Source organism: Pinus tabuliformis, chromosome 1_2, assembly GCF_031772625.1.
Source record: "Pinus tabuliformis cultivar Carrire ecotype Pingquan chromosome 1_2, CPIR1, whole genome shotgun sequence".
NCBI lineage: Eukaryota > Viridiplantae > Streptophyta > Pinopsida > Pinales > Pinaceae > Pinus > Pinus tabuliformis.
The window spans coordinates 463,525,184-463,544,007 of NC_142298.1; the positions used below are offsets into that span (position 1 = coordinate 463,525,184).

At 37.4% G+C, this 18,824-nt stretch overlaps 1 protein-coding gene across 2 annotated transcripts in view; it reads left to right on the plus strand.

Moving 5' to 3' along the window:
* Window positions 1-509: 509 nt before the first annotated feature.
* The window catches only part of LOC149206352 (cysteine-rich receptor-like protein kinase 2), a 133,221-nt gene continuing 114,906 nt past the window's right edge, over window positions 510-18,824 (plus strand). Inside the window, exons 1-2 of one of the 2 annotated variants that reach the window (XM_089393687.1) lie at window positions 510-1,538; window positions 1,645-1,776. In XM_089393687.1, coding sequence (XP_089249813.1) covers window positions 647-1,538; window positions 1,645-1,776 — 1,024 coding nt within the window. In that variant the 5' untranslated portion in view covers window positions 510-646. The remainder of the gene's footprint in view (window positions 1,539-1,644; window positions 1,777-18,824) is intronic. The other variant, XM_089393688.1, reaches the window with a different exon arrangement.

Here is an 18,824-nt window from a genome sequence, read left to right on the forward strand (position 1 = left end):
CAGAATCCCAAATGTATAGATGAGAGAATTAATGACCCATCGGGTCATTTAAGGGTGAAAATACTGCCTTCCCTCACATGAAACCAGGTACTCAGCCGATGACTTTAAACACCACGTCAATCGCGATATTGGATATCAAGTCGACAAGGAGCTGGACTCATGGATGTACCGGATAAAACAATTCGTATACCGCCGCCTGCCTAGAATCTTCAAAATATTTAACTACTTTTAAATCCATTATATATATAACCTTATCATCTTAATCTTAATTGATATTCCAAAAAAAATCAATAAAACATATGACCAGATTATAAAGTATACCCATTAACAGACACCTTTGTTCAACCCTAACCCTCAGAACTTACTCCGGGAGTTAATGTTTTTTAAAATCAAAATAATAAAAATATAGACGCAAAATAACATAGATGTTGAATTGAAATGTGAAGCGCAATCTAGATGTTGAATTGAAATGTGAAGCTGAGAGATTGCGCTGACCGTTTCTATTAAATCTCGTATTTACTTTCTCATCCGCTTCAAAAAGGCACTGCAACCTTGCCTTACCTTTCAACCGGGGGGCTGTTCTTGATAAAAGAAAGGCAGCGCGGACACTTTTTCAGGTTCTCCGCAGATTGATTTCAATTAGAGAATGGCTCCTTCCAACAAGGTCTGTAATTGCACAAGGAATATCACTCGCTTCACTTCCAAATCCAAATTATCTCTCTCCTTCATTCTCTTTCTACTAACATTAGCATTAGCTCAGAATGATTTCATACAACCATTACCTCTGTATGATTCTCCTACTAGTGAACTAGTAGTCTCTTGTACTGGTATTTTTGGTAATATCACGGCTGGAAGTTCTTTGGAAAGGAATTTGAAGGTGGTTCTGAATTCACTGGTGGAGAATGTTAATAAGACGGGCTACAGTATTTCATCTCATGGAGAGAATGGAGATAAGGTGTACGGACTTGCTCAGTGCAGGGGAGACCTCAATGCCTCTGCTTGCCGGGCATGCGTTTCAAACATTACCAAGTCTTTCACTCATTATTTTACCGATTGTATTTCCGTAAGCATTCATCTGAGCGGATGCTTTTTGAGATATGCCACTCACAACTTTTATCAAACAAATTTGCAGAATGCATTAGCGGACACCTTTACATTTTGCGATAACACTTCAACAAAGGGCGCAGCTGGAAACGTTGGGGGTTCCAAGGATTGGAATATTGCCTCTCTATTGACCAGGGTTATGGAGAATGCTTGGTCCAGTAATGTGGGTTTCGCTACAGGAAATGAGAATAGGGTTTATTCTCTGGCTCAATGTTGGAGAGACCTTACTATGACTCAATGTAAACAGTGCCTCCAAATTCTGTACGACTCTTTGGGTTCGTGTCCAGTAAGAACTAGCCAAGGAGCCGCCTTCTATGACTACTGTGTAATTCGTTACGCGAGATACAAGTTTTACGGTGATGGTGTCCCTTTGCTCACTGCCTCAACTGCAGGTGGAAGTGGTCCTGCTATACCGCCGTCAAGGGCACCAGAAGGTACTCTTGTCATCCATATTTAGATCAGTGGTAATATCTGAAAAAGCATCTGCTAATTAAATTCAGTCATGAAAGCATTTACTAATCTGATTCTCATTAACTGCAGGAAAACGTCATCCTAAAATGTTGGAATGGAGCATTGGTGGTGCGGTTGTTGTGTTGTTATTGGTGGGAGTGGTTGTGGCTGTATTTTGGAAGCGAAAAGTTATGAAGTTCGGGAATAGCAAAGGGCTTCCGGGTGAGATGATTTACTTTCCTGGACTCTTTTATAACGAAAGTTTTAAATCATATTTTCAAAAGAAGCAAAAATCAATCACTTTTAGGGATATTTAGGTAGGGCTTTTATGACTTTAGTACATCTTCAAACCCTGCAATACACGTCTTAGCCCCTTTTGAGATTTCACAACTGGAGCTCGACGCTGGGACGTCACCACCTATGTATACAATATAATTTCTCTCATTTTGACGAGAGAAATTGTAAAATTCAAAGTCAAAGTCAAATGAAATCGATGAGAGAAAAGAGAAAGCAACCCTAACTAGCGAACATTGTTGAATGACCGGTCAACCTGATCCACCAATCCCGAGTCTGGGCGTTTTCTTTGTGGATGAGAGGAAATAGATTAATTAACGGGACAAGTTAGGCACACTAACTTGTCTCGTTAATTTTAATCTAAATTTTATAGAGATTTTTAAAAATTTGAATTTAAATTATTTTATTTGTTTAATTTAAGTGTTTCTGGATTTTTCAGAGTGTTGAATTTATTTATGCATTCAAAAATGTATTTTAAACAATATAATCTGGAAATTGTATTGCCTGTTTTTGGTAAATTCTGGTGAAAAAAACTATTTCCTCTATAAATTAGAATACACTTATTATTATATTATTATATAATATAATAATATAATATCAGTGTATTCTAATGTATAGAGGAAAGGGGCAGCTAAAGGGGCAGATCAGTGATTTACGGTAAGTCACTTGGGCAAAGCCCGTCGGACCGAAGTTCAAATCTCATTGAGTACACTGGCCTGCTATGGTGGAAGCTAAAGGGGTGGATTCCCCAATCCGGTCTTGGGGGTATGTGAGTCATAGGAACTTAGTATACCCAACTTGCCGGTGGTTGGCTATGCTCTTGGTTAAAATCATAGGAACTTAGTATACCCTACTTGCAGGTGGTTGGCTATGCTCTTGGTGTTATAGAGGCAGCTACAAGGATTGATCCTGGGTCTCCCATAGATTAGGACTGGTAACTTCACCATGTGGTTAAAAAAAAAAAATCCCTGCCCAGAGGTGGGTCCCTTGGATAATAATAATAATAAATTGCTACCTGGAGGTGGGTCACTTGTCCCACAAATAAGGGGGTCTCATACACCAATTTGGTGTCCGGCTTGGCGTGACCTTAAAATTAAATAATAATAATAATTATTATTTCTATTGAACATGCCCTAAATATGATTACTCTATCCCCATAGATTACTGTTTTATATAGCATATAAATGTCCCATGAGTGTAATGTGCCTAGTAAAACTGAACATTTAGACTTTAGTCTTCAACCTGCATGGTGCATAGAAGTATGATAAGAATGCCATACTATGAACACGGTTAGTGCTGATGTTGGAGTCTTAGCATTATGGACACCATTAAATTTATGCTCTATTTTAGAATTTCAATTCTTAGAATTGATAGTGTTTTTATTTTCTCTATTCTAATTCAGATTTGCTTATATCTAAGATATTATAGTTTTAAATATATATTTAATTTCTCTCAGATAATTTTTTAATACTAAATTTAGATATAGATAAATTTTTAATCTATTTATTAAATTGATAATTTTAAAAATTAATTAGACTAAAATGTAAAATTTTAACTTATAATTAAGAAAAATACTAATTAAATTACACTTAAATACTAAAAAATACTAATAAATACTGATTAAATTAAATTTAACCATGGATGATTCTCAAAATAAACCCATTTTTTTATAACTCACTTCGAGGATTTCAAAGGCGTTCATTGGGCAGAAGGGATTGTATCCCTTCTCTGGCGATGGTCTATGCTAAAGACCGTAATTCTCGATCAGTATACTTATTCTCCTTCTCCCCTCTTTAGGGATGGTCAAGGCTAAAGACTATAGCTCTCCATCTATATTCTTTGATGGCTTAGGCTAAAGACTATAGCTTTTGATCAATATCCTTATCTATCTTTCCCTTCTCTTTAGGCGAGCAAAAAGGGAATGATGTTTGGAAAACATGAACTATTGAATCAAATGGGTGACAAACCCCAAAGCGAAGGTCAAGATATGTTGTCCATATATATTGCTGAATATGGTTGTATCTGTATACAATATACGCCACTGGCAGCGAGCCTGCATGGTCGGCCTCTGTTTTTAACACGGTTGAGAATCAATGTACTGTAAACCTTTTATTTGTAAAAAGCATGGAAATAAAAATAAATTTTCGTACGATTATAATTGAAAGATGCTCTTGATTTTATTAGTTATGGTTACGAAACTAAGTATTAAGTGGGAGATTGGAAACCTTTTATATATATATATATGAAAGTTTTCAAACTAAGTTGCAAGCAATGAGATAAAATACATGATATATAAAAATAAATTGGGTATATAAAAGTAATATAAAAATTTTAAATTTTAATTTTAAATTTTATTTATTTCTTTTTTTAATATTAGGTTAAATTTATAAATAAAATTTCAATTTCAAGTAATGTTAAATATATTCTCTTATCGTAGTGATATTTCAAGTTTATTCAAATACACACATAAGGGTTTTAAATGAGAGATGGGAGTGAGAAGGGATGGAGACACCATCGTCAACTCACTCAAGCTAGGTGGGAGGCATGGTTGTCTCATTCTCCATAGGTTCTTTCATTGTATCTACTCTCACCTCACATGATTCTGAATAATGAAGCATGTTGGAACTGTCTCACTCATCGATTCTTCTTGAGGCTCGCTCACATGATTCTGAATAATGAAGCATGTTGGAATTGTCTCACTCATCGATTCTTCTTGAGGCTCACATGTCAATCAATATGGCTTGGTTATTCCATAATCTTATTTACGCAAAGGAAATCTGCAAAAGACTTCTCTCATTTGGTATTTTTGATAGTCTTTGTGGGAAATTCCATGCTTGCACAATTGTTTCTATCTTTGTTGAGGGGGTTGGCCATGGTCCTCCTAACTTGGCCACCCCCACCTCACTTTTTCTTTGGCCCATCTTGGGATTTTTGTGTTTCATTCAGCCCTGGGTACACTTAGTTCTTATCACCTTCAGTCTCTTCCTTATGAATGAGTGGTATTTTGAAGTTCGAGGCAGATGTTGGGCTTGGAAGTTGGTCCAAGAGCACTATGCACTACTCTCATTCCGTCGACTAACATGCCAACAAAGGTACACATGTGTCCCATTTTCTTAGTGGTGTTATTGGCATGTATGGTTTCTGGTTTGATTAGTTTCTCCCACTAGTAAAAAATTGTGAGGATATTTTGTTAGTCAAGGGGGTTGTTTGCACAGTTCATAGTTATTCTCAAAAAGCGAACTTTCATTGGTTGCATCAGTTTATATGTCATATTATTCAAGGTTTTTATTTTGTGGGATGGTGAACTGTTTTGATTCTTAGATTCTCTCTTCCTTCTCTCTCCTTACAAATCCTCATTTATGCTCCATCTTTCCTCTTGCTCAATCTCCCTTTCTCTTTTATCGGGTGCTTCTCCTCACAATTTGTCCTTTGTCCGCCCCCTCACTAGCTCCTTACTCTCCCTATCGCTTCAACATTCTTACAATGGCCCTGCCTCCATGCCAAGACAAAGAGAAAAGATTCGTATAGGCTCCTCCTCGAGGGTGGAAGGGTGCACTCGCATTTGCACCCACAATGATGGCAGGCGTTATCAAGCACAAACTCCTAATCCAATTCAATAGAAGATCAACCATGTAGATGAGAAAGTCCATTTTGATAGTGAAGAATACATAGACGCGGAAATTCTCGCCTTGGTGGTTGAGTGGGTGTTGGACCTAGGCAACAACCATGGGCGCCAAAATCGATATCTATGCACAATTGAATTGTATTGGAACATGAAATCCTTTCTTAGCAAGGTCTTGTTGGAATGAAATGAGGCAAAAAGGGAGATCCTTATGTCGATTAATGAATAGCAATTGGATCACTGCGACATTGGGCTCAAATGCATAGATATGCCCCTTCGGTTGGCTAGAATTGAGGCTCTGCTATAGAAAGGCAAGGGCTCTGCCTTGCTACAGACCTTGCAAACCCTATAGATGTTTCTATGTCCTCCCAAACTCTCTTCATGGGTTGCTATTTGGCTTATATTGATTTCATGTTGGTCTTTTATAGGTTATATATTAAGTTTAGCTATCTTTTTTTTCCTAAGCCTCAGATAGATACTATGTATTGTTATATGGATATCATCATCATGGACAACCATTATCATCACAAATGTCCTTTGTTTGTACTATTTTTGACTAAGTATTTATTCTTCCATCGTTGGTCTGGTTTCCCTAGTGGTAGACCAACGCGGGAGAAATAGAAAGCCATGTATCTTTCTTGACAGAGTGATGGAAACTTCTTATCTTACTAAAAAAGATTGTTAAATATGTGAACTAAACAAACAATTAGAGAAGGAATGAAATCAATTGGAAACATACGGGGCATTGCACACCCTTTTCACCATTAAATATATTTTACAATAAGCCAAGGATTTTTTAGAATTGTTTAGGATATCTACCTTTAGAGATATCAAGAATTTTCGAAAAATATTTGGATCGATAGTGTCTAAAAATATTTCTCTAAAAATACCTCGGACTGAGATCTAACTGTCCAACTACTTAAATTAACATGATAGGCTATACTTTAATAACAAACCCCCTTATTCTTAACTATTACATTCCTCAACACTGATAATTCCCAAGTGTTGTTTGGAACTCTGAAACACTTTTTCCTAATGGTTTGTTGAAGATATTTGTTATTTGATCTCAAGATCCACAAAATTGAAGAAATGTATCACCATTGTTGATAAGCTCATGAATGAAGTGATAGCTAGTGTTAATGTGTTTGCTTTTCTTGTGAAAAAAATGGTTCTTTGACAATGAAATTGCTTAACTGTTGTCACAAAAGATAGAATTTGGCTCCTTCTCCACATGTGCAAGGCCTTTCAAGGATCTTCTTAGCCAAACTGCATGGCATGATGTTGTAGTAGCTACTACATATTGTTCTTCTATGAAAGATGTTAAGATAGTTGAATGTTTCTTAAAAGCCCATGACATCAAATTTGTGCCCAAGTGAAAAACATGTCCTAATGTGCTTTTCCTATCATTAATACAAGCAAAAAAATCATTGTCTATGTATCTTATGAGAATGTTGTCTTCAGAATGTGTGTACCAAAATCCATAATGGCTTGTACCTACAATATACCTCATTTCTTTTTTTTCCAAATTTCCAGTGAGATTCCTTAAGAGACTCCATAAATTTGGAAATGAAACTAATTGCATACATAATATCAGGTCTAGATGCAGTAAGGTACATGAAATTACTTGCAAGACTCTTATACAAGTTGAATCCACTCCTGGTCCATGAACCTACTTGCTCAAATTTGTTCTTATTGTAATAGGTGTCTCTATTCGTTTGCATTTTTCCATCCTAAACCTCTTTAAGATAAATGTTTCATACTTTTGTTGACATATGAAAATCAATTGAGTAGATTGCTTGAATTTACTTCCCAAAAAGTACTATATGATATGAAAGTATTTCATTTGAAATTATCCTTTCATGTTGGCTTTGAAATCATCTAACTTAAGATTCCTAGAATATATCATGTCATCAACATAAATACAAGTTATAAGAATTTTACCGTGATCTGATTTGGTATAGAGAGTGGGCTCATAACTACTCCTATTGAATCCATTGTTGAGTAAATATGACTCTATCAGACTATGCTAAGCTCTTGGAGATTGCATCAATCCATACAAGGTTTTCTTCAACTTGTACACTTTGTACTCTTGGCCTTTTACTTCAAATCTTGGTGGCTAAGTAACATACACCTCCTCTTCTAGTTTTCCATTTAAGAAAGTTGACTTGACAGCCATCTAGTAACATGGATCTAATGGTATCCAATATTGCTAGTTGAGCAAAGGTTTCACCATAGTCAATACCTAGGTGTTGAGAAAATCCTTTGGCAACTAGCCTTGCCTTATATTTCTCTAATTTATCTTTCTCATCTAGTTTTGTGTTGTACACCCACTTAACACCAATGGTGACTTTATCTGTTGGGAGTTCAACAAGATCTATCGTCTCATTCCTTTCAATAGCTTTAATCTCTTCATTCATGGCCTATATCCAATGCACTTCTTTCACAACCTATTCAAAATAATTAGGATAACAAGATACTAAGGAAAAATTGGCTTGCTGATATATGTCATCACATTGCTCATATATTTCTCTTAAGCTCCTTGTTCTCTGATTTCTCATCGAATCTTCTAATCCACTGCTAGGAGATGGACTATTTCTCCGATTTCTCACTAAATCTACTAGAAGAAACACTATCTTCCTTACTTTGCACCTGTAACCTTTGCAATCTTGTCAGAGGGGCTTGTCTTGAAATTTCCACCTATTCATTTCCTGGAAGAGATGGATAACCTATATTCAATGCTTCATTCTATTAATTGTTCTAATATTTTTCCTCCAATAAGTTTACATTTCTACTTTTTGGAAATTTTGTGTTTCCATTGATGTCAACAATGTTTCTACGATCAGGTGAATGTGTGAGGATCCGATCTAGTGCATAAGTGTTTTTTCTCAGATGAAGGCGTATTTAAATGTGAGCCTCTTTTGAAGTAAGTTCTATTAGCATGTATTTAATAGATCTGGTGATTATTTTGGTGCACAAAGGTGTTTAAATGATCTGGTGATTGTTCTGGTGTGTGTAGGTATCTATTTGAACTAGTGATTGTTCTGGTTCAATATCGACAACATTCCTTCTTTGTTTTTTTTAGAAGAATGCCCCCTTTAGTTTATTCTAACATAGGTGTATGCCCGACGTGAGGTTGTAGCATATGATCTATAGTGTGTGTGTCAAGTAATCGAACGCATGTCAATTTTGGAATAAAGGCCCTTGAGTTTATATCAATGAATTGTGGTGACATATCCTCTCTGATTAGGTTCTAGTGTGATATGATGATCACATATTGATGTACCTTGTTTTGAGCATTGGCTTATCTGCTTTGGTTTTCTGAGTATGATTTTGTGTTATTGCATTGATAATGATTGCAAGGTTGTTGAGTGTATGATTTTTTCTTTTCTGTGCACAGTATGTGATTTAGTGCCCATAGCAAAGAGTGGAGTTGATGATCTAATTTATAGGAAATTGTTTGAGGTTGTAATTAGTTAAAGTGTATTGGTATGTGCGCATAGTTGTTGTTTTGGTGTTTGCATTGACTTGGTTATAACAATGTTGTGCTTAAGTTGATTAGTAAGGGCAAAGGTGCGAATACTGTATATCTTGTTACATGCCTAATAATTATTAGAGCTTGTTGCAATGTGTTGACAATTCATACAAGGTCAAGAATTGAGTAAAGTTGTTGTTGAAGGCAAGATTTCTATGGATAGCCTACACTGCAAATTGTCTTCAAGACCAAGGTATGTCTTGGGTTGATTCTTGTGATAGTCATCCACTTTAAATTGGTTTCAACTGTGGTTAGGGCAAGAACTTTGTACACGGTGATATGTGGACATCTTGGGCACAGACTTAAGGAAGTCTCCAGGGTATGATCAGAGTGATGAATTAGGGGTAAACTCTTCATCAACAAGGGCATCTTCAGAAAAAGATAAATTGCAAGGTAATGTGGTACATTCTTCATCAAGATATGAAACAATATTTGTGAATTGTGTTATTTGTTATTGTGAAGATGACAATTGAAAAAATCAGAGGTATGAGCCAAACTATTCTTGAACTATAGCAGGGATTCTTACAATTGTATCTAAACTTGACAGTTCAATAAAGGTTGTTGATTTATCTTCACGACATATTCTCGTTGACCATTGCATGTAGAGGAAGAGATAACAGTGCTAATCTATTTATATATGTCATTATTGACAGTAAGATTGTTATAGCTAATATGTATTGTTGAGGTACAAGCCCTGTATTATCACTACTCATGTCAAGGACATGTTTCTTGGGTCTTGGAGCATAGGTTTTTTTTGTTGCTGCTATGGTTTGTGTAGTAGGAGTTATGGGAAGAAATGTACTCAATTGTAGTATAGAGAGTATCAACTATCAAGCGCTGGTACAAAGGATGTAGTGAGATGTATTGCTAAGCTAGAGTAGGATTGCTGGTCAATGTCAAATGATGACATATTGTTGATGCTAAGGTTCTATCATTGATAAAAGATACAGAGTGTTGTTGATCTATGTTACGCTGCTTCAAGTATGCATTGTTCCTGAATACATTGTTGCTTGTAGTGTTGTTGAGGTTCATGATGTTTTCCAGTGAGAATATGATGAAATTGATGAGCTAGGGTTTTCACATTAATTAATGACATTTTCCAGTCTAAGATGATAGGGTAGAATGGTTTGATGGTTAGGTTGTTTGAGCTTGATGTTATTCATGAGTAAAGGTTTACTATTGTTGATTTTACCTTGGTAACCAAATTGTCTTGATTATTGGATATCATTGGTATTGAAGCATATTTGATTGTTGAGCAAATATTGCATTGCAGTTTGATGTTGTTTATTGAGCAGATGTGGGTCCAGTGTGAAAATTGTGAAATGTGATTCATTGTGGTAAATTGAAGGATGAAATCTTCAGGGAAAGTGGTAGTTTTCTGAGGAGGGTGGCAGGGTGGTTCAAGGCAGAGATTGGAGTGTCCTTCAGGTTGAATCCCAAGAATACCTCAGGGCGACAGGGTGGTGCTAGGGTAGGTTGGGTCCTAGGCAGGGTGTTGTAGCATCCTTCTAGTTGGAGCTGGTAAACTAGGGCATTGGAGCATCCTTCCAATTGAAGCTGGTAAACCAGGGCATTGGAGCATCCTTGCAATTGGAGTTCGTAAATCAGGGTGTTGGAGCATCCCTTTAGTTGGAGCTGATAAATCTTGGAAGTTGGAGCTTCCTATTCATGTATTTTTGAAAGTCCTATATTAAGAAGCGTTCGGTGGTTTTTCTCCAGGAAGGGTTTCCACCTAAAAATATTGTGGCTACTGCCTTTGATATTATGCATTGTTCAATGGTGTTTTTAATTTATGTTTTAATCTGATGCTAATGTTAATTAATGCTTGAAGATTAAAAAATAACTAATTGGAGTGAAATACTGATTCAACCCCCTCTCAGTATTTCCAACAATTGGAATTAGAGCAGGCTCCTTCAGTTGCAGTCTAACAACTGGAAGGTAGACCTCAGGTGAATCAAGATGGGAAGGTCGAGGAAGCAAGCCGCCAAACGTTAAAAGGAATCAAAGGAAGTCTTTGGTATCACAATGGTCTCAAAATCTGTTACATCTAATGAAGAGAATCAAGTTGGTCAAGCTCTTGAGTTTAATGAAACCAAATATGACATATCAGAATCCATAATGTAAGCCTATGTGAAATCTCATGGATATGATGTATGGAACTTTGTTGTTTCTGGAGACACATCTACCGACAAATATAAAAGGTACAATACAAAACCATGAATTTTATTCTTAATTCTCTATCAGATTATGTGAAAGCCAAAGTAGATCAATGCTCATCAGCGAAAAGGCTTTAGAAGAAGCTTCATAATTTCTACTCAAGGAAGCATGCAGATCAAAATGAAGACGACGATGATGATGATGATTGTGATTCCAATGAAGTATATGAAGAGGAAGTAGTATTCGACATGGAAAGAGAATTTATCAACATCTTATGTGATCTTAACAAAGCAAGGAAGTGAAATCAGATACTTGAAGAATGAGTTTCCCTTCTAAGACTTCAAGTAGAGGAAGAAGAGAAGAAAGAGAAAACTTGGCAAGTCAATTAGAAGAATCTGTTCAGAAATATGAGGCAAAAGTTAATCAAAAGAAAAAGGAACTTGATGTAGCTTTAGATGAAATAAAAATTCTCAAGGAATGGTAAAAGGAGAAATTGCAAGATGTTGAAAAGAAAAATCATGTCATTAATGAGAAGGATCAAGAAATTTCTCCCTTGAAGATGAAGGAAAAAGAAGTAGGTGAAGCTCCATGCAACGGAGGCAAAAGCTCGAAGCCCTTGCAAAGCAAGGTTGAAGAGAACCCTAATAGCAAAATCCTCCAAAGGCCAAATCGAAGTGAAGGACATAAGAAGGTTGAAAATGATCCTCAACAAAGGGTTGTATCTCCTCCACGAAAGAATGTCTTTAGAATTCCAACAACATCAAAGCAATCCATTTTATTTAGGTAACCTAGTATATTTAATGGTTATTGTTTCTTATGTACTAACTTGGGGCATAAGGCTAGGGATGTGAGAAATGAAGGCTCACTTGGTTAGCTTGGCTAGGGTTTTTGCCAAAGAGACTAATAGAATTCCATTAGGTTAGGTTTTCCTTTTCCTAGAATAAACATTGGTGTTTATGTTTGCATGTGTTTTTTTTATGTTTATGTGGTAATGGTTTATTGTTCCTCTAATAAACATAAGTAAATATTTTTTTTTCTAGCTGAGAGCGAGGTTTGAAACTACCTACAAGTGCGAAAAATCATTGATCATGGATCATTGCTATGCATAGTTGGATCGCAGATGATTGCTTGTTGAGGATTGTTGTAGGGTTTAATGACTCTAAGGTGAGTTAATGGATCAATGGTACTTGGGTGGGCAAAGAAGCATTGGAGAGTAAGGAGGTGTGGCTAGAAAAAGCGGAAGTGGTGAGAGGAAATCCTGATCAAGCTCTCAACGCTGCCAAATTGTCATGGAGTGCCCAAGCTATAAGAAACAAGTAGTTGAAAGATTGCGTTGTGCGCAGGTTGAGACTCTAGAAAGCATAGAAGGGATTTTTCAAAAATATTATATGAGCTCCACACCACAAGGAGCCCCAAACATTTTTTGGGATTAGATGAGAATAAGGGATCAACATGGTCAGCATATGATCAAGCTGTCCATGTCATCATTGATGTGTTGCATGTCGATGTCTAGCTCGAGAGCCTGGACTTTGCCAATAAAGAAATGAGCCCTGTGAAAGGTTGATTAGTGCCATGTCTTTTGCTAGGGCTACATGTGGTTGCACCCAAGTGGTCATGGTTATCACATTGCATCCATGGTTGTTGGGTCATTGGTGTGCAATGTAAGATTTGATGAGCTTTGCCAAGGAAATGCGAGCATATTGGCACGTGATTTCTCACACAAAACTGATAGACGCAGCATGGGCTATGTCTGCTTGGAAAATGGCTAATGCCTTAAATGATATAAGCTCCAAATGATAGCGGGTTGGTGGTCGTAGATGTTGTGGTGGAAGAAGAATATGGCCATCGTCAATTCCTGGATCAAGCAACAGTGATGTTGGACATGCCCCTGAAAACTCTAGATCAACGCAGGTATTGCCCATGTGATTGCATAGAGTTACAAAGAGCATGGTTGTAATGTGATTTAAGTGAGTGGGGTTGCATACAAGTGTGAGGAACTTTAGATATTTAATTGATATTTGAATTTTCAAACTTTCTCAAAATTAAACTTTAGATATTTATTGATGGTCTTTGAACTTCGAAATACCTTCGGCTCAAACAAACTCCTACGTAGGTTAGGTTGTTGACCCTCTTTATTAGCGAATAAGTTTGTTATATCAACGAATAGGGTGACTCGGGGCCGCCTTTTATCAACGTTAAACGACTACGTCCATGGCTAAGCAGCTCTAGAGACTGCGGTGGTAGTGAACAGTGAATCGACAACTCTTCATGCATGGAAGACCAAATCTAATCTCTAACCTTGCTCTGGTATGTTTGGATCTTTTGGTGGTCTGCTCTCTTTTATCACAATTTATCTGGTATGTTTGGCTCTTCCTGCATGGAAGACCAACTCATATCTCTAACCTTGATTTGGTATGTTTGGCTCTTTTGGTTGTCTGCTCTCTTTTATCAAATCTCTAACCTTGATTTGTTGTGTGCTCTTCATTTTGCGAAGAGTTTTAAATCTGTTCTAATGCCATGTTAAATAGATAGACAGAGATTGATATAAATGAAACTAATTGGAAACATATGAGGCATTGCATGTTTTTTCACCATTAAAAACTGAAATTAATTAGAAATATATGGGGGCATTGCATGCCCTCTTAACATTTAAATAGATTATACGATAAATTAGGAATTTTTGAGAATTCTGTTGCACTAATAACTTTCATAAATATCAACAATTTTCTAAAAATATTTAAGATAATAATGTCTAAAATTATCTCTCTACAAATAATTCTGACTAACAATTAACTATCCAATTACTTTAATAAACCAACAAAATTATATTTTAACAATATGTATTGTTGTTAAATAATTTACATTATTGAAAAATAATGACATTGCAGGGAAAGCAATAATACGCATAATTATGAATGTACAACGAGGGAGAATTATATAAAAGGAGAGTTTTGGATACAAAAATATAATAATTGTTAAAGATATAAGATTATTAAGTATAACGGTTGGTATAGTGATGCAGGAGCATTTAGCCCAATAATATTTTAGTAGACAGAGGGGTATTGTGTTTTCAAGGGAGTTGGTTTCCTAAGTGTGAATTAATGTAATTATTTAGGCTTTTGAGTGATTTTAAAGAGAATAGGATTTAATTGAATATAGTGAGACATATTTGTAAATGTTCTCGAATGTAGGAGAACATGAGAGATTTAGGATAGTTGAGAGATAGAGGGATTTGAGAATTAATTGTAAAACTCAGATTAGGAGTCAGTTCATGAATTTATGGATTAGAGAGGAGTTTTAGGAATAAGGAAGATATTTAGGAATTTTGTTAAGGAATTTATGGATCTAAACCAGAATTGGTTTTAGAATCCCTTTGTATAAATGTAAGCCTAAAAGGAAAAGACAGGGGTTAGAAAGTAAGAAATTAGATAGGCTAGATAGATAGCTAGAGTGTGGTTTTAAGCCTACAGGTAGAGTGTAAATAGAGGCCACTGATATTAGAACATCAGGCTAGAGAGACAAAGATCTCATTCTGTAATCAATGTTTATATTTATTAATATAATCAACTCAATTTTGAGTTCGAATGTGTGTTCGAGTGTTAAATGATGAGTGATGATTGAATTGGAATTCAGTATAATTATGTGTGCAGGCAGATTCAATGCAAATACACAGAGGAAGAGAAGAGATAGAGGATCTTAATGGGTAAAAGAATAAAGTATCGGTGCACAGGATCTGTTGGATCTTTAGGATCAATGGACAGAATTAGATCACAAGAGAAATGAACTATTCTTAAAGTGTTTCGAAGTGTGATCACTCCAATATATCCAATCGGAGGAAAGAAATAGGAGCAGTGGACGAGGGCCTTAAGAAATCCCCGATTGTGATCAAGTGATATCAAGCGTGGACTGTCAGATCAGGAAGAAGAACAATGGCAAAGATTCAATCTAATTTCTGGCGGAGAGAGAAGACGGGTATCGATCTGGATTGTAGGATCTAAAGACCTCATCATCTAATGGATATCGGGCCATAAGTTGATCGAGCGTTAACCATAAGGGGCAAACTGGAACTTTTATAAGTTGGGAGTTTATAATTCCATCGGATCCGAAAAGGAATTAACTCTCGCGTAACTTGTTGACCCAAAATTGTTGTAGAGCGTCGGATCAAGTGGATCTTGATCAACGGTTGTAAAGCATTGGGCAAGTCTGTTGATTGGGAAGGAGTACAACCGTCGGATCGAGGATAAGATCGATGGTGGATAAGGGTTGCGACAAAGGCATTGAGATGGCGGACCCGATAGAATTATATGGCGCAGTTTGTAGTATTTGAAATCTGGCAGTGTAATCGCATATCGGAAGTAGAAGGTTCATGTGTAGTGTGACGACGGAGAGCCGATACCAAATTACGATAAAGACATGCATAGGAAAATGTGCAAGGGCTGTAAAAAGGAAAAAAGGTATGGTTTATGCATGTTTATGGTGATTTCTATTATATAAACATTATAATAGAATATAGCGTGATATGAAGGATTTCTTGTGTAAGTCCAAAGGAATGAGTGGGATTTAGTTTAATGTGCATATATATATATATAGGTAACAAAAGGTTAATGAAGGTTTATAGGGGTGATTAAGTCCCGATAGATGGAGAACGAGTTTCGATATAAAGGAAAGGGAGGATTAATGGTAGACTTTGTTATTCTATAGATCATTTTGCAGAGTTTAAGAAAGGGGCCTTAAACCTTAAGAATTGAAGATTTGACTCCTTAGTGAGTTAAAATTCCTGGGATAGATCAGATATATGCATAAGACATGCATACTGTGGGTGAAAGCAGGGGTAACCCTACGTCATTTGGTATCGGAGCATAATTGTTATTGGAACAATTGATAGCAGAACAAAATAAGGGAATTCTGTAGAAAAGGACTTAGAACAGAGTTATGTGTTTTAAGATGTATATGCAAGCAAGAGGGGATCAGATTCTAATCTGACAAACAGAAGGTACACAGAGGTGATGTGTAGCAGATGCAAGAAACAGAGGACAATCCACTCAAAGTACAGGTGGAATGGTGGAACAAGATCATGCAGAGATCTTGAAGGTGAGATGACATGTTTTGTTTTGATTTGAATACTGGAGAATATGTGGTTTTTATATGGTTGCATAGGTGACATCATAAGGAGGTGAGAATATTGCAGCAAGCCTAGAGCAAGGAGTGCTCAATTGGTTCCAAAGGAAAGAACCAGAGAGATGCTAAAAGACTGAGCTCAAAGGAGAGAAGCTGTTGTGGAGGTAAATCCCCTCTGCGGATAGAGGCGATCCCTACTAGTCCAAATAGGGTCTAGCAACAATCAACAACGCTAACACGCAGGTTCCTAATTGCAAATGAAAGACCAATGATAAAGGCCTACCTGGATTCCAATGCTAATACTTGTAGAAGAGTTGATGCTCCCGTTCCTTTGCTTCGGCTGGTCACAATCCTCACGATCCTCGTGCACGGACACCTGCACATGCAAAGAACGATACAAACAAAAACATAAAATCCAGTAGATGCAACTATATATCAGTCAGAAAGGATATAACTCAAGCACCATCATAAAGACAATAAGAGTGGAACCATAATGATAGTCGTCTATTATTGAAAGACAAAGAATAATACAACCATAGTTCTGACGTCAAATCCTTCTCAAGAGGGTCCAGCCAGCAAGTCCCTCAAGCATTCACCCTTGAAGGTAAATCTCCGAAGACAAAACTCTCTCTCTCACAAGTTTACACAAGATAAAAATACTTCACAACCTTCCTTAAGCTCTCTAGCAATCCCACACTTGTCACACCAGCTACCTATCAAGCTCATACACTATCAGCAACACTTCAAACACTATGAATTCCAAACTAGCAGCTCATGGAAATGGTGGAGGCTTAAATAGGAGAAGGAGTCTCCATGAATGGTGGGAGGATGAGCTTATCTCCAAGGAAGGTGGCTCAAATGACGAAACAAACATGCCAGAGAAGGGAGGGCGACATTTACAAGGCCAACAACTAGGTCTGGAGTCATCTGGAAGGCCGACTGTTAGAACAAACTTGCCCAGACTGGATCATCGTGGGTGCATAACTACACTGGAGCACTGACGTCGCTGCTGAATAACAAAGAAAGTCATATCAGCGCGATCATATATAAGTAATAGACACGTTGTCTCATGAAATTAGACCAACGCGGGAATCACGTGTACTTCCGCGCTGGGAGCGCAACCGGTCTGTTTTGGAGCGCTCATCAGTGCGTTTATTTTTACAATAGTTCCGATGATAGCAGAACTTTGGCAAAGTGGGTCATTTGGCAACATAAGAGAGCATGAGCATGATTAATTTGGTCTCATGACACAGTAGAAAGACTGACAGGAAGACAGTGACAAATTACTGTGTAACAGATGCCCCCTAAAGCATGAAGCCCGAGAGAGTGGGAGGGGTGAAATGCTTTATGAAACCGACTGAACTGGAACACCACCAGGAAGAACCTGCATGCAAGTACAACTGATATCTCTGATAATCAATTACATGTAGTCTAGGCATGGGCGCAGCCATCCAAAAGACATATGGAAGAGGTTTGTGGTATGGACGCAACCACCCAGCTAATGAGACCGTGATGATAGTAAAGGTATGGTCGCAGCCATCCATCAATGAGTCATGTAATGATCATAATAATCCACAAAATCGCAACTTGGATCTCAATTGACAAAATCCAGGGTCTTGCGCTCCATCTCGACCGGAACAAAGTACAAGTTCAAGCACGTGAATATGGGAGTTGAAGTTGAACATGCAAGAACATCGTCTGATTACCAGTCAATGATGAAAACTATTAACAAACGCGAGAGGTACCACCAATAATGACAATGGTCCTAAAGGTACTATAGGTACAATCTATGGTGTGTGAATCAATGAACTGGCGTCGAACACCCGCAGAATCATTCGATCGGAGGCCAATGATGAAAACCTCGCGTCGAACACGAAGAACCTGCCATTGAGGCATGCAGGCTCCAAGGCACCTGAAGGGAGTCTCTACGCCAACTTCCTAGATAATGAGCTGAAGTCGACAGGAAGTGACCTTGATCGAAGGTGGGCCATAATGTTTCCCACATCATTGACACGAGATAGAGAAGGATAAAATATTTTGCGTGAGGTATCAGAGGGAGGTTGAGTATTCTTGCAGAGGTCAACTTCTCTTGAACATATCGGCGGCACAATGGCGGACTTGGCAGTATTTGACATTAAATGATCAGGGGTCATGGCGACAAGGCAATGAGCAGATGAGAGGTCAAACAGGATAACCCAAACCCACAGAAGCCAGTGTGAAAACAAGATGAGAGATTCCCACCCAGACACGAATGCAGACAAGTGCCATGTTCAAGAGCGACATACTACTGACACGACAATGATTATGATTCCATTTTCCCCACCATTTCTGGCGAATACCCCGATTATTTTTCGATGACAAGCTTGACGGGGATAGCATATGCTTGGAAGGCGCCATTTTGACAGAATCCGATGTCATTAAGTTTTAACGAGTCTGACAAAGGAGAAACTCGACGTCTTTTCCTATTTAGAGAGTCTGAAAAGACAACAGAAAAGTGAACTCCAGGGGGGTCCTTTTTCGTAAAGTTGTGTCTCTCGAGCCCGAAAA